Source organism: Lynx canadensis, chromosome D3, assembly GCF_007474595.2.
Source record: "Lynx canadensis isolate LIC74 chromosome D3, mLynCan4.pri.v2, whole genome shotgun sequence".
Taxonomy (NCBI): domain Eukaryota; kingdom Metazoa; phylum Chordata; class Mammalia; order Carnivora; family Felidae; genus Lynx; species Lynx canadensis.
Genome location: NC_044314.2, coordinates 69,533,495 through 69,555,432, shown reverse-complemented (window position 1 = coordinate 69,555,432; position 21,938 = coordinate 69,533,495). Strand labels below are relative to the sequence as shown.

The following is a 21,938-nucleotide window of genomic DNA, read 5'->3' as shown; positions in this document are numbered from 1 at the left end:
AACCAGCTCTATGTCTGGAGCTTATGTTTGGAGCTTAGGAGTTGTTGCCCTGAAGGTATGAGGAGCTCACTTTTGGACAGAGGTGCCCAGGGGAAACTTCTAGAGGAGAAGGCATCTGAGCTGGTTTTGAGAGAGAGACATAATTCCCACTTGTGTGGGAGGGTCAGGAGTGATGTAGAGGGGGAGTCCAGGTTGAGGGCACGGCCAAAGCAAACCAGAAATGACACCTGCAGTGTGGGTTTGTGAGATGGAGAGTAGGCTGGTCCGGATGGAGCAGGCCAGGAAAGGATGACAGTGGTCTCCAGCACCATGCTTCTGCACCCTGTCTTCTAGGCCAGCATCTGTGGTGTTCATGCAGCTAATGCCTAATTGGGCTGCTGGCTTTAGGATGATTCGTCTGACAATATTTTATCTTAATGCCACCTCTGTCCTTTTGCTTTAGCTGTTTCCTCCCCCAAAATACCCTACTCTGTCCCTCCCACCTGCCCCAACCCTCATTCCTTGAGTCGTCCTAAAGTCCACCACCTCTGAGAGGCCATACAAGGTCACCCCTCCTGCCACTGGCCCCTGTGTCCTTCTGCATCGGACCTTTGCAGCTCCTGGCTTGTGGTGTGGTCACATCCATCCGTATTTCAGCTCTGCTTTTCATCTGGGAGCTCCTGAGGCCACAGACTCTTACACTTTGTGGGATCTCCCAGAGCAGCTTGTGCCTTGCAGGCCCTCCAGTCCAGGAGGACCCGGGACTATGTGTTCTTGACACTTCGGCTCCCTCGCCTTCCCTTCTCAGAGACCAGGAGCCCAGTCAGTTGTGGGTTTCCCAGGCAGAAAACATCTCCCATGTAGACAAGTGTGGCCTCTTGCTCAAGAGCTCAGGAAGCTGGTTCTGGGTGCAGAACCCCATTTTGGGGAGTGGGAGGAAAAGAGCAGTTCTGCCTTCAATTTTGGCCAAAAGCTCGACTCTAGGACATCATCCAGGAGGAGGATATGGATGCCTCCCTTCCTCCACACCGAAAGGCAGTGGCTTCCTGGATCCAGGAAGGGGAGACAGCCAGAGTGTATTCTTCTTATCAAATAAATTACAAGGCCACTTTAGTCTTTCTCCCACTCACCTGAATGTGGTCGGACACAGCATCGAGGGTCTGTCCCATGATGGCCCAGGAAAGCGTCACACCTGGCCTGGTCTGGGCCGGAGATTTGCTGAGGATGAGGGGCAGGCCTGCTCACTCACTGCTATCACAAGGGGTGGAGGGAGGGCAGATAAGGAGACAGGACCCTTGTTGTGTGGTTAGGCGGCTTCGGTTAGGTGTGTGGTTAGGTGGCAGATGGTTAAAGTGGAATCTTGCTTCATGTGGGTCCTTTGTAGGCTCTTCAGAGGTGTCCTGCAGCTTGCTGCACTTGGGGAGATGTGCCTCTCGTCCTGTCTTCTTCTTCTTTTTTTTTTTAAGTTTATTTATTTATTTTTGAGAGAGAGACAGAGCAGGAGCAGGGGAGGGGCAGAGAGAGGGGGAGACAGAGAATCCCAAGCAGGCTCTGCACGGTCAGCACAGAGCCCATTGTGGGGCTCGAACCTACAAACCATGAGATCATGCCCTGAGCAGAAATTAAGAGTCAGACACATAACCGATTGAGCCACCCAGGTGCCCCTTCTGTCTTTCTTCTGCAGAGACCCTGAGACATCTTCTCAGCCGTTGGCATCCTACGGTCCACCTCGTCTGGCCTCTCCAGGTGGCCTTGTTGGGCGGAGCCTGAGATGAGACGTGCCAGCTCCCCGCCTCCACCGTGGACCACATCTGGTTGCACAAAACACCCTTGTATCCCAGAGCCCCACAAACTCTAGCAGTGCCGGCCGGTCCCCTGCTCCCAGCTGAGCAGTGAGACTCCACTTAGCAACAGTCGGTCTCTCTCCTGCCTTCAGGGTGCACATTTCCAAGCTCTCTGAGTGGTACCCCCTATGAGAACACGCCCTCCAGGCTTAAAGTAGGAGAGGTGCCCTTCACTCCTTGCCCCAAAGGGATTCGCTGTATGGGGGTAGCTCTCTCCAAAGAACTCTCTTCTCCAGCCTCCTCATTCCTTTTTCTTGGGGTCCTCTCTGACCCCTGATATGGCTGGGGACCCAAGATCTGGGGGCACAGTCTCAGAGCCACCTCCTGTGTGCATCTGTGTACGTGGAGCTGAGACCGAGCGCCCGTCCTCCAGTGGCTGGCATTTGCTGTCTGGGCATCTCAGAAAGGTCTCGTTCTGAAACTCTGCTCCCTATACACGTGTCCAACACACCCACCGCCCATATGCGCACATTCGCACACATAACAGCTGTCCTACGGGCCCCTCGAGTCACACACAGAGGGAGCGGTGTCCACTTGGTGGGAGCACAGAGCAGCTTTTACGTTTTCACTTGGTTACCTTTTGAACCAATTTAAATATTTGCCGCAAGTATATTTTACTTCTACTTTTGCTGTTTTCACCAAGGAAAGCGCACATTGCTGCCAAATATTGGTATGGCTAACATTTCCATTAAGTGCTTGTCACAACGACACAATGACAGCTTCCGTCTGCACAAAGGGCTTCACCTGTGCTCTCATCATCTGGTGCTCAGAGCAACCCTGTGCAGCTGGGATGGCTCTCTTTCCTGGACATATCTGGGCGTGTACACAATACACATGTGTGTTCACAGAAGTTCACACCTGGGTCTCCCAGATTGCAGGGCTGCGGCCACCTCTACTGCAACAACTGTGTCCTTATGTGTCGACTTGGGCATTACTGATGTGACAAGGCCAAATTGATGGCAGAGAGTTCCATGTCATCAGGGGAGGAGGACCCCATGGCCAACACTTTCTCAGCAAAGATTTCAAAACTCAAGAGCCCAAGTAATGGGGCCCTCCAATTGGCTACACTCTTTCCGCTTCTTGCACACAGGCTATTGAACAGGTGGAAGTAAGACCTTCTCATTTGTTGGATCGCTGTGTTTACCAAGAGAAGAAAAGCTGGGGAAAAAATCCCATGTTCTTCCTCACAACACTTAAGTACAGACTAGATAATTCCAGGTCATAAGATGAGCAGAGTATTTACAAAGGGCTTTCGAGTTAAAATCACACATCTGTTTTGGACCCCAGACACCAGGGCTTTTTGGTTTTTGATTCAAATGATCATTTGAACAAGGCACTTCAGAAGAAGAATTTTTATTTATTTCGCTATCTACATATTAATTAATTAACTAATTAATATTTTTTGAGAGAGCGAGAGCAAGCATGTGAGAAGGGGAGAGGGAGAGAGGGAGAGAGAGAATCCTAAGCAGGCTCCATGCTCAGCGTAGAGCCCAACACAGGGCTTGATCCTACTTCCCTGAGATCATAACCTGAGCCAAAATCAAGAGTTGGATGCTCAACCGACTGAGCCACCCAGATGCCCAGAAGAGACATTTTATTATAATCTTAACAACCATAGCACATAGCAGAACTTACTGCTTCTGTGTGTGTGTGTGTGTGTGTGTGTGTGTGTGTGTGTGTGTGTGTATTATGTGTGTATAGATTCCTGGCAGGTAAACAATCATTTGTCTTCAGATCAACAGAAGGTTTATTCTCTGGTAACTGTTAGATAATAGTGTGGATTAACAATCTTGAGATGATACAAGGAAAAGCAATTTCTAGAGTAATAGACAAGAGAAGCATTTCCAGAGAGAGGAGTGTATGACAGTGACTTTGGCTTTCTGATGAGAAATGCTAATACCCGCAGGGCAGTGTCAACACGGAATGCTGGAGGGGCCACTCCCTAGTGTGGATTTGATCTAGTGGGTTTGACTTCACAGTGTGTGCTTGCTGGACCACATCCCCTGTGGTTGTAAAGTCTGGAAAATGATATGAGTGCACTCACAGGGAGGGATTTTCTGAGAAAGCCTTCACATTGTCCTTGTCCTCATGGGTGATTCTAGCACCTTCCTCCAGCATGCAGCTCACATTCTTCCCACCCATTGACTCTTGCTGGCCTATTCCCCACGTGCCCCACAGGGTTGAAGGATGCCAGAGCAGCTTCTAGCTCTGCAGGAAGGCCACATAGTCCCTGAGGTCACCTTCCAGTCCCCCGCCCCCCACAGCAGGCCTCTCAGAAGTTTGCTTAAACCAAAGAGGGGGGCTTAATAAGGTTATGGGGATGAGGAGTCCCATGAAATCCAAGGCAAGCCTGGAACAGAAGAGGAAAGCAGTGGGGAGTCCCGGGGCTGCATGGGGCAGGCTGGCTCTCACCGCCACTCGGCCATCTGCTTCATGAACACTTCCTACTGCAGATGTCCAGTTTGCAGTTGAAAGTACAACACACTCCTTGCTGCCTGCTCTCAGTCCCAGAGTGGGAGAATGGCCCCTGGGCTCACATACAGCTTACTGAGCTAGCCACAGGAAGTCACGCTCAGATCTCCCTGAACTCCAATGCACAAATGTTGGGGAAAGGAACCTGATTGGCCTAGCTCAGGACAGATGTCCATCTCTGGCCCAGTCAGCACTGTGGGCCCTCGGGTATGAACTTGGCACTGGGAACTCACGCCCGTGACCCTGTGGATCAGGGAGGCAGTTTCTAGAATAGAACCTTTACGATCAGGGCAGATGCCCCAGTGCTGCCTAGTACGCCACCACCTTCTCTCCTCCTGGAAGGAATAGCCTGCTTTCCTGCTTTAAAGCCTCACATCTCTGCTTCTGGATTTTTCTCTTATGTCAGACAATGCATGGAATAGGATGCTTTTTCTCCAGCTTCGCCTTTCCTTGTTCTCCCTAAAAGTAAGCCCAAGGCTCCTTTTATCTTAAAGCTTCACTTCTAGTCTCTATTAAAAAAAAAAAAAAAAAAAAAAAAACAGACGGTGTCTAGCAAATAATTTGCATGGGAAAATTTCAGAGGTCTCAGAAATCTTGAGTTCCCGAAGTCCCAGAGTTTCTGGGATTCTTGCTAAGTGGCTTCTGGGATAAATGGGTCTTTTTCAGCTACTGGCAGAGTGGCCGTGTAAAGCCTGGTGGGCATCCACATTACTTATCATAGGCACATCTGTTCATATCTTTAAGACATGCTCTGCTGTGCAGCCCTGCGGTTCTCTAACCTGGGTGCACCGGTCAGACGTGGCCTCTTGCAATCAGGAAGCCCCACATGATAATACGCAGTGGCGGCAAATCGAGTAACTCTTGCTTCCTCAAGTTTTGTCAATTACACAGAGGTCTTTGCTTTGCAAGAAGGGGCATTTTCCTGCCCCGATGTGATCCTACAGGGCTACTGGCATATGAGCTGCCTCACTGCCCTATGCACCAGAAACCGAAGATGGGTCGGTCTCTCATGCACCATTTCTATCTTCAGGGTTGCAAGCGGCTGGTCTTTGGCAAGGAATTGGTTATCAGCGCAAAAGAAGCCAGGAGATGCTTTCGGGGGGGAGGAAGAAAGAATGAGTTAGCAAGGGGTCTCAAGACATAAATAAAAGTGTGGAGCTTCAGTCACAACTGTCAGAATGATGACGGAGAGTGTGTACTTGGAGAGATCAGGAGGCCATACTTACAAATGAAAATCCTCTCCCGAGCCTCTTGCCAAGCCCTGTCCCTGAGAAGAGAATGGGCTCTGGCACAGCTCTGTGGTGCTTGATTCATGGGCCGTTTCCATCTCTTGGGGGAGAGCTGCATGTGAACAGCATTCTGGAGCCTGCCTGTGGCGATGGCATGATTTATATTCCCTGGAGTAGGCGGGGGCTGGGTTTCTCCTGGGGTCCCGGGAGCAGATGTTGGCAGGGCAGGTGGGCACCACAGAGAAGCTGCGGCCCACCTGCTGGACCGTCCCCTCTCAGCCCCGCTCCAGGTCCCGTGCTGTCATCCTGTACCGACTTTAACCTTTCGCCTTCATTGTTCTCTGTGACTGAGATGATCTAAACCTCAGCCATCCACCCAACTCCATGCAGGGGCTGGGGCGGGATCCAGCCTGGACTCCGGCCAGTAGGGAAGTGCCAGGTCAGGGGCCTGGAGCAAGAACAGAGACCTCTGCCTCTCTCGGAGGTCCAGGAGTAGAAAGGGCCAAGTCCGAGCCAGAAACCTTAGGCCTCAAGAGCCGCAGGAAAGAGGAGATAGTGTGGTGATCAGGCCCAGAGGGCAGGACAGATGGGCCAGCCAAGAGTCCTAAGCTGGGTCAATAGGACTGGAATGTGAGCAGAACGGGGAGAAGAGAGGTTTGGTGCATCCCCAGCTTGCCAGTGCTGGACAGCTGACTGGGTCAGGAGTGCCCCCCTCCACTCCTCCTGCCTTGCCACCTGGCTCCCATCCTCTCCCCCGAGGCCTTCTGGTCTCCCCTTTGCTGAACCGTGACTACTGGTCTTATCTGCAGAGCCAACACTTCTCCACTGTTCCTTCTGTTTCACAACACAGCCCTTGGAAGAGTGGCCAAAGCCAGGCCATGAGTCGGAGTGCTCCAGGGACTCTTTCTACATGACCCCTGGCTGTTTACTTATTCATACTCTCACCTTTATCCTCTCTCTCCCATCGCCTGCCGATTGTTCATTTAGCCTCTCTCTGTGTACACACATACACACACATCTACATACACACACCACCGTGTCAATTTATTTTTTTGTGTTGCAGGGATTAGTGTGCCCATCTAGCACCTTCTCAGAGCTTTTCAGGGGCAGAGGCTTGTTTTCATTTGGAATAATCCCAGCCAAGAGCTGGGCACACACTGGTCACACAATGAATGTTTTTGAGGTTGGTTGACCTGATGACCGGATGGATGAATGTGTGGCACCAAAGTGTGTCTTACCTTTCTAAATCCCTCTCAGGATTTGGTGCTAGCAGGATTCATTTTATTTTATTTAAGTTTAACTTACAGTATGTACCAGCCAGGACCAAAGCAGGAACAAGGAACCACGCTAATTCGAACAGGGATAATTTAAGATAAAGAATTGTTAAGTGTGGGGCACCTGGGTGGCTCAGTCAGTTAAGCGTCCAATTCTTGATCTCAGCTCAGGTCACAGTATCACAGTTGATGGGATCGAGCCCTGTGTCAGGCTCTGTGCTGACAGTGCAGAGCCTGCTTGGGATTCTCTCTCTCCCTCTCTCTGCCTCTCCGCCTGCGTCTTTCTCTCCCTCTAAATAAATGAACTTAAAAATCCTTATAAACTGTAACAGAGATTAGATTAGAGGGATTCGCTAGTGTAAGTATTCTAAAAAACACAGGAATCACAGATACAAGGAGCAGTCACTGCCCTTGAGGACTGAGACAGAGTGCCCAAGGAAGAGGGTCCCCACTCCCAACTGAGGGCTGAGATGTGGACCTGTTTGGAGAAGTTGCTGTGGTCTCACACTAGTGGAACTTGCTGGAAATCCACCCTCAGAATTTGCAAACATATGCTCTCCAGGGTGCTGAGGAAAGGGAGATACCTTCATCTACTACAGAACCACCCAAGGAGTGGTTACCACGGGAGGCTGATGACCCCTGGGGGTGCCGGCTGCTGTGTTTTGCAGAAGTGGTGCTGTGGAGAAAGCCCCCAACCCCCGCCGCTGCAGGAACGAGGTCCTGGAGAAACCTCTGGTGGGGCAAAAGCCAGATGCCAGAGAAACTGCTTGCACCCCATGATCTGCACACTGGAGAAGCTGCCCATGCAGAAGGAGCCAGACCCCAGGGAAGCTGCGCCTGCTTCAGGAGCCTGCTGAACCAGCACGCTGCAACCAGGAAGGCAAACCTCTTCCTCCTCTATGTCTCTCCAGCGCCCTCTGCTGACAAAGCTCAAAACTGTGCCAGCTGGCCCTTAAATGGCCATGATCCATTCATTATTTTGGAGCAGGCAATGAGGGATGAATTTGGAGCACAGAGGCAATAAATGGGTAACTGGCACACAGTAAAAGTTACTCTTTTGGTGTACGGTTCCATGAATTTTAATCCATATGTAGGTTTGTGTGACTGCCACCACAATCAGGATACAGAACACTTCCATCATCCTAAATAACTATTATCTTTTTCTTTAATATTTATTTATTTTTGAGAGAGAGAGAGAGAGAGAGACAGTCCGAGCGGGGAGGTGCAGAGAGAGTGCTCTGTACAGACAGAAGAGAGCCTGATGTAGGGCTTGAACCCATGAACTGCAAGATCATGACCTGAGCCAAAGTCGGACACTCAACCAACTGAACCGCCCAGGTGCCCCAAATAACTATATCTTTTATAGCTCTACTGTATAACTCCCTCTACCCCTAATCCCCGGCAACCACTGATCAGTTCTTTGTCACTATGGTCTTTTCCTTTGGAGAATGTCCTATAAATAGAATCATACTATTTACATAACCTTTCAACACAGGCTTCTTTCACTCAACCTAAAATTTTTGAGTCTTCTGTATTGTTGACTGTATCAGCAGCTCATTCCTCTTTATTACTGAGTATTCCATTGTATGGATATACTTGTTTGCTTACACTCATAGAAGAACCTTTGGGTTGGTTCTGGTTTGGGGCAATTACGACTAGAACTGCTTGAAACATTCACTGATTACTACCTGAGGGTTTGCAGGGTAAATAAGTTCATTTCCTCAGGAGTAGAATCTCTGGGTCATATAGTAAATATATCGTTCACTGTGTAAGAAACTTCAGAGCATGTTCCAGAATGACTATACCCTTCTGCTTCCCCCACTTGCAGTAGATGAGCGTTCTAGTTCCTCCATCTTGTCAGCACCTGATATTGTCAGCATTGTCAGTATCTTGTCGTGGTTTAAATTTGCATTTCTCTTATGGCCAAGATACCGAACACCTCTTCATGTGCTTATTTCTTACATTGTGCCATTCTTATATTCTCTTTGGTGAAGTGATCATTCAAATCTTTTGCCCACTTTTCAAAATTGAGTTGTATGTTTTCATCTTGTTGAGTTTGAAAGGTCTTTATGTATTCGGGATACATGTCCTTTGACAGATATGTGGTTTGCAAATATTTTCTTTTGGTCTGTAGCTTGTCATCTTCTTCTCTCGACAGTGTCTTTCACAGAGCATAAGTTTAATTTTTATGACATCAGTTCTATCAATTATTTCCTTATGCATTATGTTCTTGTAAAATGTTGAAGAAGTCTGTCATTAACCTTAGGTCACAAAATTTTCTCCTATATTTTCTTCTAAAAGTTCTAGAGTTTTACATTTTTATATTCAGATTTGTGATTCATTTTGAATTACTTTTTGTGTAAGGTGTAAAGCTTAGTCTGAGGTTCATTTTACAGGGCTCTCTCTCTCTCTCTCTCTCTCTTTTTTTTTTTTTTTTTTTTTTGGTATGTGGATACCAGTTGTCCCCAAGCCATTTATTGGAGACTCTGCTTCCTCTACTAAATTGTCTCTGCATTTTGTCAAAAGTTAATTGGCTGTATTCAGATGTCTATTTTGGGGCTCTGTTCTGTTCCATTGATCTACATGTCCATACTTTTACTAATACCACACTCTCTTTGTGACTGTAACTTTATAGTAAGTCTTAAAATCTGTCATTCTTCCAGCTAAGTTATACTTCTTGAAAAAATTATTTTTTTAAGAGAGAGCACAAGTAGCGGAGGGGTAGAGAGAGAGGGAGAGGGAGAAGGAGAATCTCAAGCAGGCTCCATGCTCAGCACAGAGCCCAATGTGGGCGCTTGATCTCATGACCACAAGTTCATGACCTGAGCCAAAATCGAGACGCTTAACCAACTGAGCCACCCAGGTGCCCCTCCTTCAGAATTGTTTTACCTGCTTTAGCTCATTTGTCTTTTTATATAAATTTTAGAATCAGCTTCTCTGTAGCTACAAAAATGTCTTGAGATTTTGACTGGAATTATGTTAAACTTGTAGATCAGTTTGGGGAAAATTGCTGTCTTTATTATATTGAATTAAAACCCATGAACATGATATGCCTCTCTGCTTATTTGGATCTTTGATTTCCTTCATCAGCATTTTGTAGTTTTCAGCCTACAAATCTTATGTATATATTTTTAAATTTTTTTAATGTTTACTTATTTATTTTGAGAGAGAGAGAGACAGAGCACAAGCAGGGGAGGGGCATAGGGAGAGGGAGAGAGAGAATCCCAAATGGGCTCCATGCTGACAGCACGGAGCCTGATCTGGAGCTCGATCTCATGAACCATGAGATCATGACCTGAGCCGAAACCAAGAGTTGAATGTTTAACTGACTGAGCCACCCAGGTGCCCCTCTTGTATATATTTTGTTAGATTTATACCTACGTATTTAATTTTGGGAGCTATTATAAATGAGATCATTTTTAAAATTTCAGTTTGGAATTGTTTGTTGCTAGTATGTAGAAATACTGACTTTTTGTGCATTGTTTTTTTTTTTTAACATTTATTTGTTTATTCTTGAGAGAGAGAGAGAGAGAGAGAGAGAGAGCACAAGCCAGGGAAGGGCAGAGAGAGAGAGAGACAGACAGACAGACAGAGAATCCCAAGCAGGCTCTGCACTGTCAGCATAGAGCCTGGTGTGGGGCTCGAACCCATGAACTATGAGATCGTGACCTGAGCCAAAGTTGGATGCTTAACCAACTGAGCCACCCAGGCACCCCTTGTACATTGCTTTTATATCCTCCAACTTCATGAAACTCAATGGCTTTAGTAGTCTTTTTGTATATTCCTTAGCATTTTCTACATAGACAATCATGTCTTCTTTGAATAGATACTTTCTTTTCTTCCTTTCCAATCCATAGGACTTTTGTTTCTTTCTCTTGCCTTTTTGCACTGATAAGGACTTCCAGCTCTGTGCTGAATATGAATGGTGTGAACTGACATACTTACCTTGTCCCCAAGGTAAGTGTGATATTAGCTGCAGGCTTGTTGTAGTTGCTCTTTATCAGGTTGATGACATGTTCTTTTATATTGCTCATTTGCAAATTTTTATCATAAGTTGGTGTCAGATTTTGTCATATGCTTTTCTGTATCAATTGACATAAACATGTATCTTTTTCTTTAGTCTGTTAATATGGTGGATTATATTGACTGATTTTTCAAATATTGAATAAGCCTTACGTTCCAGGATTAGCCCTACTCCCCTCTGACTGTAGTGTATAATTCTTTGGATATGTTGCCGAATTCTATTTGATGATGCTTTGTTGATTGTTTTTATGTCTGTTTTCACTTGATCTATGGAATATTGGTTTGTAGAGTTTTTTTTCCTCATGTTATCTTTGTCCACTTTTGGTATCAGGGTAATACAGGCTGCATAAAATGAGCTGGAAAATGTTCTTTCCTCTAGTTGCCAGAAGTGATTGTGTAGAGTTAGTATTATTTCTTCTTTAAATGTTTGATAGAATTTACCATTGAAACCATCTGGACCTGGATGTCATTTTGGATAGTTTTCAACTATGAATATAATTCTTTGGTAGTTGTAGGACTATTCAGGTTATCTGTTTTATTTTGGATGAGTTTTAGTGGTTTGTGGTTTTTGAGTAATTAGTCCATTTCATCTAAGTTGTTGAATTCATATGTGTAGAGTTGTTTGTAGTATTCTCTTATTATCCTTTTAATTTCCTTGAGCTCACTAGTTAGGTTTCCTCTTTCATCTCTGATATTGATAATTTTTGCATTCCCTCTTATATACTTGGTCTATCTGGACAGAGGCTTATCAATTTTATTGATTTCTTTTAAAGAGAACCAACTTTTTGTTTCATTGATTTTTTTTTAAAGATTTGTTTTAGGGGTGCCTGGGTGGCTCAGTCAGTTGAGTGCCCAACTTCAGGTCAGGTCATGATCTTGCAGTTTGTGAGTTTGAGCTCTGTGTTGGATTCTTTGTCTCCCTCTCTCTTTGCTCTTCTCCCACTCGCACTCTGTTTCTGTCTCTTTCTCAAAAATAAATAAAACATTAACAAAAAAATTTTTAAGGTTTGTTTTCCTCTTTTCAGTTTCATTGATTTCTGCTCTATTATTTTTTTCCCTCTTGTTTTGGTTTGTTTTGCTTTTTTTCCCCCTAGTTTCTGAAAGCTCAAGTTTAGATGATTAATATCAGATCTTTTTTCTTTTTTTGTTTTACATTTTTATTTTTAATTTTAAGTGGGCTCCATGTCCAATGTGGGGCTTGAACTCATGACCCTGAGATCAAGAGTCACATGCTATACCAACTGAGCTAGCCAAGTGCCCCCAGATCTTTTTTTCTAATATAAACACTTAATGCTATAAAGGTAACTCTAAGGCTTTATATATAGCCCACAGATTTTATGTTGTATTTTCAGTTTTTTTCAGCTAAAAATATTTTTTAATTTCCCTTAAGTCTTCTTTGACAGTTATTTAGAAGTGTTGCTTAGTTTCCAAGTGTTTGGAGATCTCCCTGTTATCTTTCTTTTCTCACTTTCAAATCTAATTCCATGGTGGGCAGAAGACATGTTTTGCAAATTTGCAATTATTTTAAATTTGTTAAGGTTTGTTTTACCACCCAGGGTATGGCCTATCTTGGGGAATGTTCTGTATGCATTTGACAAGAATTTATATTCTGCTGTTATTGGGTGTAGTGTTCTCTAAATGTCAGTTTTATTCAGTCAGTTGATGATGTTGTTCAATTATTCTATAATTTTGTTGATTTTCTGTTTACCAATTCTGTCAGCTAGTGAGAAAAGTATGTGGAAGCCTCTGCCAATTCAGCCACTTCTTTCAGTTCTGTCAGTTTTTGCATCATTTATTTTGAAACTGTTGATAGGTAAATACACACTTAGAATAATTTTATGTTCTTGGTGAGTTGGATCTTTTGTCATTGTGTAATATTCCTCTCTATTCCTGGTAGTTTTCTTTGCTCTGAAGTCTAATTTGATCTTCATACACATAACCATTCCAGCTTTGTTGTTTTTTAATTTTTTTAACATTTAGTAATTTTTGGGAGACAGAGAAGGAGTGTGAGCAGGGGAGGGGCAGAGAGAGAGGGAGACACAAATCTGAAGCAGGCTCCAGGCTCTGAGCTGTCAGCACAGAGCCCAACTTGGAGCTCAAACCCACAAACTGTGAGATTATGATCTGAGCTGAAGTTGGATGCTTAACTGACAGAGCCACCCAGGCACCCCAGTTTTGTATTGAAGAGTGCTTGCATGGTATATCTTTTTATATCTTTTTACTTTTAACTTACCTATATCATTTTATTCAAAGTGAATTTCTTGTAGAAGCATTTAATTGGGTCATGTTTTTTTTTTTTTTAAATTTTTTTTTTTTTCAACGTTTATTTATTTTTGGGACAGAGAGAGACAGAGCATGAACGGGGGAGGGGCAGAGAGAGAGGGAGACACAGAATCGGAAACAGGCTCCAGGCTCCGAGCCATCAGCCCAGAGCCTGACGCGGGGCTCGAACTCACGGACCGCGAGATCGTGACCTGGCTGAAGTCGGACGCTTAACCGACTGCGCCACCCAGGCGCCCCTGGGTCATGTTTTTTAATTCCATTCTGTTGATGTCATGTTTAGACCATTTATATTTAATATAATTATTGATACCTGTTGATTTATGTATGTCATATTAATATTTGTTTTGTTTTTCAATTTACATTACTCTGTTTTCTCTTCCTTCTTTTGGGTTACTTGAACTTTTTTTTAAAAACCTATTGTAATGTATCTCTTATATCTTTGACTAGATCTCTTTTTATAGCTCTTTAATGGTTGCTCCAGAGATTATAATATACATACTTTTCACAGTCTGCAAGCTCTATACTATTGATATTTTATTAATTCAAGTGAAATGTAGAAATCTTACCACCATGGAGTGACCTTTCCCTCCACCCTCATCTTGCATTTGTCTTGTATACTACATCTACATACATTAAGATTCCATCGAACAGTGTTAGGAGAAGAATAGTCTATTATATTTACTCAGACATTTAATATTTGTTACTCTCCCTTCTTCCCTGATGTTCCTTGTTTCCTTCTGGTATCATTTCCCTTCTGTCTGAATAAGTTTCTTTAACAATTATTTTAGTGTAGGTCAGCTATTAATGAATTCTCTTACTTTTTTGTATTAGTTATATATTGCTGAATAACAAATTTCCAAAAATTTAGTGGCTTAAACAATAAAAAATTTATTATCCCACCATTTCTATGGGTCAGGACCCTGGCATGGCTTAGTTTGGTCCTCTGTTTCAGAGTCTGTCTTGAGGCTGTAATCAAAGTATTAGTTACAGTTGAGGTTTTGTCTAAATGCTTGACTGGAGAAGAATCCATTTCCAAGCTTACCTGATTATTGGCAGCATTTATTTATTTTTAGCCTGTTGGACTGAGAGTCTCAGCTCCTTCCTGGTTGTTGGCCAAACACTGTGCTGGATTACTTGCCATGTAGTCCTCCCCAACATGGCTGCTTACCTCAGCCATGTACAAACCAAGAGGCAGTAGAAGTTAGACACTTATATAACATAATCACAGAAGTGACACCTATCACTGTGCCATATTCTGTTGGTTAGAGGAAAGTCATAGGTCCTACCCACCCTCAGGGAGGGGATAGATTGCATAGACATGAACAAGAGAGTATGTCTGTAACCTCCGGGTACCAGTTTTCCTTCATCTGAGAATGTTTTTATTTCACTATCGTTTATGAAGGATATTTTCACTGGACATGGAATTCTAGGTTGGTCATTCTTTTTTTTTTTTTTTTTCAACATTTAAAAAATAAATTTCCATTTCCTTCTGGTATCCACGGTCTCTGATGAGAAATCCTCAGTTGTTTGAATTATTATTTTCCCTATGCATAATGCATATTTTATCTCTGGTTGCTTTCAAGATTTTTTTTCTTTGTCTTTAGTTGTCTGCCATTTAATATGATGCATCTGGTCATGCATTTCCCTCAGTTTATTCTGTTTGTGGTTCACTCAGCTTCTTGATCTGTAGATTTATGTCTGACACCAAATTTGGGAAATTTTCATTCATTATTCCCTCCATGTTTTTCTGCTCTACACTCTTTCTCCTCTCATTCGTGGGCTCTGAATACATAAACGTTAGGTCTTTTGGTATAGAACCACAGGTCCCTTGGGTTTGTCCATTTTACAGAAAACAAAACAAAACAAACACAACTCTCTGTTTTTTCTGTTGATCAGATTGGATCATCTCTGTTGCTTTTCTGTCTTTAGGTCCATCGATTTTCTTCTCTTATCTCCATTCTGCTATTGAGCCCCTACTGTGAGGTTTCATTTCAGTTATTTGTTTTTAGTTCCAAATTTTTCATTTGCTCCTTCTTTTTAAAAAAAAAATTATTATTTTTAAGTAGGCGCCATGCCCAACATGGGGCCTGAACTCACAGCCCTGAGATCAAGAGTTGTGTGTTCTACCAACTGAGCCAGCCAGGTGCCCTTCATTTGCTCCTTCCTAATAGCTCATGTGCTTTGTTGAGATCTTCTTTCTTGCCGTCTTTGCAAGAGTCTTTCCCTTATGTGTAACACTTTTAAATAGTTGCTTTAAGGTCTTTGGCAAACTATTCCAACATTTGTGTTATCCTAGCACAATTCCAAAAGGCATCTGGTGATTGCTTTTCCCCCTGCAAGTTGAGATTTTCCTAGTTATCCAGATGCTGAGTAATTTGGGATTATATCCTGGACATTTTGAATTATGTTATTGAATTGTGTTAAACTCTGGGTCTTGTTTGACTCCTATGGAGGATATTGGTGTTTTTGTTTAGGTATGCAGTTGGGATTCAGGTCATAAGCTCTGACCAGCTTTCATTGTAAATTCCATTTTCAAAGTTTTTACCATGCTCCTCAAGTCTGCCCCACAGGTGCACTGTTCAGTGGCCTCTTCAGGAACTGGGCAGCAGCCCATCTTGTGTTTAGGTTCTCATAATCTTTAGGGTCAGATCTATACATGTGCAACTTGGGGTGAATCCAGGAATTCATAAACAACTATATGTGTTCCCTTTCCTCAATTCCTCCCTGTGTTGTCACCAGTGGTTTTCAATTCCCCAGGGCTCTTCTTTTTGGCCCACTCATCAAAAAGCTGGAGCTTTATTTACACTGTCACCCCACCCCTTCGCTACACCTTTCCTGCAGGGCCTTTCGCATCATGGACCAAGGGTCGGGGGGGAAAGGAAGAGAAAAAGCAGAGGGGTTACCCTGCCCTTATGGGGCCACATTTCCTCTGGTTACACCCAAAGTTTTCCTTTCCCTTAGAGTTGGACTCCTTCCCACCCTCGCTGCTGCTCTCACTGCCACTACTAACTCAGGAACGTTTGTGGCCTAGAACATGAGAACAGAGATGAGAGAATAAGAAAAAGGGGTGGCTTTTTTCTGTTCTCTCTGAGTAAGAAATATAGGGCTCCTCCCAGAGCTTTGTCTGTTCCCACTGATGCCCACTTCTGTGTTTTGGGCTGCATGGAGACCTGGCTGAGGGATTCCAGAGACAGAACAATGTGAAGCTCACTATTGATTTGGTGGCACTTTAGTTTCTGGTCTTCCCCAATCTGCCTGATATTATTTACTTTTCACATTCCTCAGATAGCTGTTTCATGCAGTCTATCCATGGTTTAGAGTTGTATCCAGCAGGAAGGATGGGGTGGAATGTGCTTACTCTGTTTTACCTGGAGCCAGAACCCAGTATAGCAGGATATTTATAAAAAATACTTAGTAACATTTGTTGAGTGAACAAATGAATGAGGCATCAGAGAGTTGATCCTGACCTCTCCCCTGAGCACCAGACCTGGATTTCCATAGCCTACAGGCATTCTGGAAGGAAGTGTCTAAATAACTGAGTCAACATCTGTATACTTGGCGTCACCAACTACCCTTCTTGTCTGCATGTTCAGCATGTCCAAACTGAACCCACTCCTCTTCCCCCTAAGACCAACTTCTACTTTCAGTTTCTCCATTTGCCACCAGTTGCCCATCCGCCATATTTTAACTGCTACTTGTCTCTTCTGTGAGTTGCCCAGGCAAATAAGTTCTCTTTCTAGTAACATTTCTCCTGTCAGTTTAACCTTGCCACCCTAGTTCATATGTCTGGACTAACGGGGCTGGCCCAACCACAGGACAAGCCAGAACCATGTTGGTGACAATATAGAGAAACAAAAGTCGGGGGAGCCAGCCCAGACAGTCTGTTTCTACAGGGAACAGAGGCTTAGAGCAGAGGAAGGAGCTCCTATCAAGATTTCAGAGCCCAGAGCTCTATGGAAAACTCGCCTCACCTGGCTTGTTGAAGCCCAGGCACCTTAATGTATTAGCACAGTAGCTCCCAAGAATGGGGCTTCTGGTGGGTTCCCGGGGCTGATCAGGCTTCAGTGAGCTTAACCCTGGGCCTTCAGGGCTGCTTCTGAGTGGGTGCTGGTAATAGCCACCCAACTATCCCACATTCTCCTCTCTGGGCCTGTTGACTGTCTCCCAAAAAAGCAGCCCTGAGCCCATCACCCCATGTTCAGAGGCCTGGGCTGACAGTTCTCAACTGCCTTCCAAGTTCCAAGCCCTCCACCATTTATTCCTCCTCCTCTCCCACTCGTACCCTCTGCCCCAGCTCAGCTGGACTATCTCCTTGGCCCCAAAGAGCCCCCACACTACCTTGTCTCCACACCTTTGCTCATCCCACTTTCTGTGCCAGGAAGCACTCCCCCCAAGTCTTTACCTATCAAAGTTGTATTCTTCAAGATGCCTCTCAGCTGCAGCAGATTCTTTTATGCCCTCCCTGTCTTGGTCGTAGGCTGGTACCCTCCATGTGCTCCTTCATAATCCACCTTAGCCAGTAGCCACTAGTCATATGAGCTTATAAGTGCCTTGAAGACAGGTATGGTGTGACCCTCCTCTGTTTAGCCTCTGCAGTCCTTGCACATGGGTCCTGCCCAGTAATCTGTGGAGTCAGAGTGAATGGAATCAGACTAGGTGACGTGCCATCTCTAGAAGGTCTCTCAGAGAGATGGGGGGTGGCGGTGGCGACCGTGACACGAAGGCACTCTTGGGATCCCTGCTGTAGAGACGAGGCTTGTTTTGTAAATGGAAGATTCCTTTGTCTGTGACATCGCCTGTTTGTTTTTCCCTTCGGTGTTAATACTCTGAAGGGTCAGAAAATAGGAAACAACCCCATTAAGCATGAGATTCTGAGGGCTCTGTCTGCGGCTGACAGCAAGAGTGGAACTGCAAGATAATGGAGGCTGATACTGGTTCCGGCCAATTCTTCTCCCTTTTGCAAAGCACCGAATGACAAGCAGATTTCTCAGCTCCAAGCAGGCAGTCGCATTCAGATGATGAATGTGTCCCTGGACAGAGGAGCTTGTTGAGTGATATTTACCAGGGTCTCTGTGAAGGGCCCTCGGCCCCCAAGGGAGCATTTCAAACCTTCAGCTGCTCGCCTGTTCAGCTGCTGCCCGTGGGCGGAGAGAGGAATTAAACCTCACTCCCTGCTCTCCAGCAGGGTGGAAGCCAGGGTGATTTGTTTAGGTGCTCAGATGGTTCCTGCTTTCTCTTGCTTCCCATATTCACCCCTGCCCCCACCTAGCCAAACGCCAGCTGGGAGTGACAGGCCTGGAGCCTTAGAGGGGAGAGGATGAGTGGGGAAGGCGACACCTAAGACCTGGGTTCACGCCTGGCTCTACCACTTGGGGCTCCTTGGCCAAGTTCCTTGGCTTCTCTGAACTCAGTCTCCTCAGAAGTAAGTTGGAGACAAGAAGAGCCATGTCACAGACAATAAAATGGAAAATACTTTGCATATTAAAAAGTGCTCTCTGGCTTATGCCATTCATTCATTCACCAGTTTCTTGTTGCATACTCATTGCATGCCAGGCCCTGTGCTGGCTTTGAAGTGCTGTCCAGATAGTGTGCACCCGGAAGGAAAGCGGGCTAATGGCTGTACCAGCTGTTGGCATGGTTCTGGGGTGAAGCCGAGTAGCTGGCCCGCAAAGCATACCTCTGTGCTGTCTTTGAAGACTGCTCCACTTTTGACACCTTTAGGGCTTCAGTCCTTGGGAACCTTTCCCAGGGACCAGGCCTTTGCACGACCTTCTGTAAGGAACATGGCTGAATCGGGGCTCTGGTGCCTAATTACCGGCTGTTAGTGTGGGTTCTCCAGAGAAATAGAATGAATAGGGCAACACACACACACACACACACACACACACACACACACTCAAGAAATTGGCTCACATGGTAAGGAAGGCTGAGAAGTCCCAAGATCTGCCATCAGCAAGCTAGGGACTCAGGAGAGCCAATGGAGTAAGTTCCAGTCTGAGTCCAGGTCTGAAGGCAGGAGAAGACTAATGGTCCAGCTTCAAGACAGTCAGGGAGAGATGGAATTCTCTCTTACTCAGCCTCTGTGTTCTGTTCAGGCCCTCAGCAGATTGGACGGGGCTCCCACACGGTGGCCAGGGCAGTTTGCTTTCCTTAGTCTTCAGATTCAGATGTCAACCTCATCCAGAAACACCCCCACAGATACACCCAGAGTCATCCCAGAGGGACCCAGTCAAGTTGGCCCATCACACCAGGCTTAACATTCACACAGAGCATTCAGGCTCTTCGGGCAGCTTCTCACACTGTGTGGCTCCATAACGACCCAGTGAGGGGCTCATTGCCCTTCCTGTCATGACATTCTGATGTCACAGGTTCACCAGCCTGTTTTAAGCAGGTCAAGTTCACCTTAAACCCACGTGTTGATGTGCAGAGCCTGTTCCCTCTGGGTGCCGGGATGCCCATCTCTCTCTAGGCCCCACTTCTGCAGCACTGAGAGGTTTGTGCCTGGCGGCTGTCTTCTTCCTCCAGGGCCCTGACGCCCTCCTCTCTTCCACCCTGGTTCTTAGTCAGCAGGAGACCTCAAACAGAGTCATTCTCTGGGCAGCACAAAGTCTGAGTGTGACTCTTATGCTAAGGCGGGCAGGCAGGGCTGCTGTATCAGCCTCAAGGCCCTGTGAGGTGTGGCAACACCTGTGAGGTGTGAGGGGGACGGGACCCAGATGGGCAGCGCTGCCTCAGATGCACTCGCTCCTTCGCCCACTTTCTGGGTCACGTTGGGCCACAAGTACTCAGTGTGTACAGTTCATAAGCCTTTTGTCATTTTAATCGTGCTGATGAATCGAGGCACTCCTGGGTATTTCTGTTTATTTAAAACCCATTGTAGATGTTCTATTGCAGTCTGTCATAGGGGAAATATGAATTTATTAATTTGAAAATTGTAGTCTCCTCATGGTGAGCTTGCAAAATGGGCCCCAATCAGCAACGCTTCTCAAGCCTCCATTTCAAACAGTGCCTGCTCTGCCTGGCATTATAGCCACTTGTACGTGTATCCGTCTCCTTGTGGGGAAATTGCCTTTTCAGGCCGCGTGTGCCGTAGGCCTGGCATGGTGCCTGGCGCACGTGAGGCTCTCAGTTACCATTTCTGGAATGGGCTAGACCGGAACGTGGGTTGGGGAGTTTGCACACCGCCACACCCACCCGGGCTCTGCTCTGGCTGTTGAGCGCTTTCGGGTGTCTGTTGGATGCCGGGAGCGCGACACTGGTTCAGGCACAACACCTACTGTCGATAGAGCTCACAGCCAAGTTGGGGCGACAGCCAGCAACGACCAGCCACAGTGCATCTCGAGAAGCCCTAGATGGAGGAGGGAAGAGGGCCACAGGGACACCGAGGGGTCACTGGGCGATGCCGCCTCAGGGAGGCCCTGTGTACCAGGCCTTTGCGGGGCAGGGAAGTGGCACGGGCCCTCGAGCAGACTTCCACAGCTGAGCACGTCTTTCTCCGATTGGCTGACCCCGCCATTTCCCTTGCAGGCCCTGTGCCAGCAGTGAGACAGAGAGCGAAGCCGGAGACCTCACGGACCAGCAGTTTGAAGAGATGAACAACAAGCTCAACTCGGTTACCGACCCCACTGGCTTTCTGCGGATGGTTCGCCGCAATAACCTCTTTAACAGGTACGTGCGGGCTCTGTCCTCCAGCCCGGTTGCAGGATCACACTGACGCTCCTTCCGGCCGGTTGGGCTTCTGGCCTGTGTCATGAGTTTCCAATGAGTTTCCACAGCCCCGCGCTCGTCAGGGCCTTGGGGCCACAGCAGCACCTCTGGGTCGAGCGAGGAAACAGTGACAGGCTAGATGTGAGCATCTGCATTTGTGTGGGATGGGAGGCCCCTCTTCACGTAGCAGAGAGCCACCCGGCCACCTGAACAGCAGGCAGAAGCCACACAGAGCAGAGCCACCTACTTCTGGGCCACTTTTGTCAGTAACCTGTTGGCCAGACGCTGGAGATCAAGGGGAGCCACGGAGAGCAGGGATGCCAGCCTTCCTGGGGGAGAACTTGTCCAGACCCCAACCCACCCATCCACCCTGAGACCCAGTCTCTCCAGTACTTGACCAAATAGGGCTTGAAACTGCCAACCCGCACACCCCCATCTTTTCATCATGGGTAATAACCGAGCTACATCCAGAAAAACGGGGGCAGGCAGTTGGGCGGTGAGGGGCAACTGTCCCGTTTTCATTTGGTTGCCCAGCCACAGTCAGATAAACTTTTCCAGAAAGACATCCCAGACACTTGGGTCCCTGCCACAGCCTTGACTTTAAAGGGCAGCAGGTCGAGCCTGGAACGCAGGAGGGAAGTGACTGTACCCTGCCTGGCAGCCCTGCTCTGTGGGCCGTGGTGTGCCCTGTCCGCTCCTGCTGCAGGCCCTGGTTTCCTCCCGTTATTGTGCTGTCGGGGTGACAAATGTGTGTTTACTTTCCCAGGGGCTTGCTGAATGGGATGGAAGCCAAGGGCCAGGGATGTAGGAATTCGCAGCTTGGTTGAAGGAGACCACAACTTTAAGCTGGTTCATTGCCCCGTCCTTTTAGTTTCGTGTAGGGACATGGCCAGGTGGGAGGAGGCAGGGGACCGGGCCTGGGCTCATGTCCCCTTCTGCCAGGGTCTCCGCCTGGGAAGCAGGTGATTCTTGACTGCCAGGTGTGGCCATCGTGGTTGGGGACCACGGCGTGAAGGGCTCGGGTTCTGCTTTTGCCGCTCACCAGCTGTGTGAACACTGTCAGGCCGTTTCCTCATCACCGGAACGGGGACAGGCTTTCTACTTTGAAGGGTTCCCTTAACATGGGT

The 21,938-nt window shown here is 46.5% G+C and overlaps 1 protein-coding gene across 2 annotated transcripts in view; it reads left to right on the top strand.

Moving 5' to 3' along the window:
- TTC28 (tetratricopeptide repeat domain 28) overlaps positions 1–21,938 on the top strand; it is a 182,960-nt gene that overhangs the window by 115,560 nt on the left and 45,462 nt on the right. For both annotated transcript variants that reach the window (XM_030335958.1, XM_030335957.1), the window contains exon 8: positions 20,632–20,772. In XM_030335958.1, the coding sequence (XP_030191818.1) occupies positions 20,632–20,772 (141 nt within the window). The remainder of the gene's footprint in view (positions 1–20,631; positions 20,773–21,938) is intronic.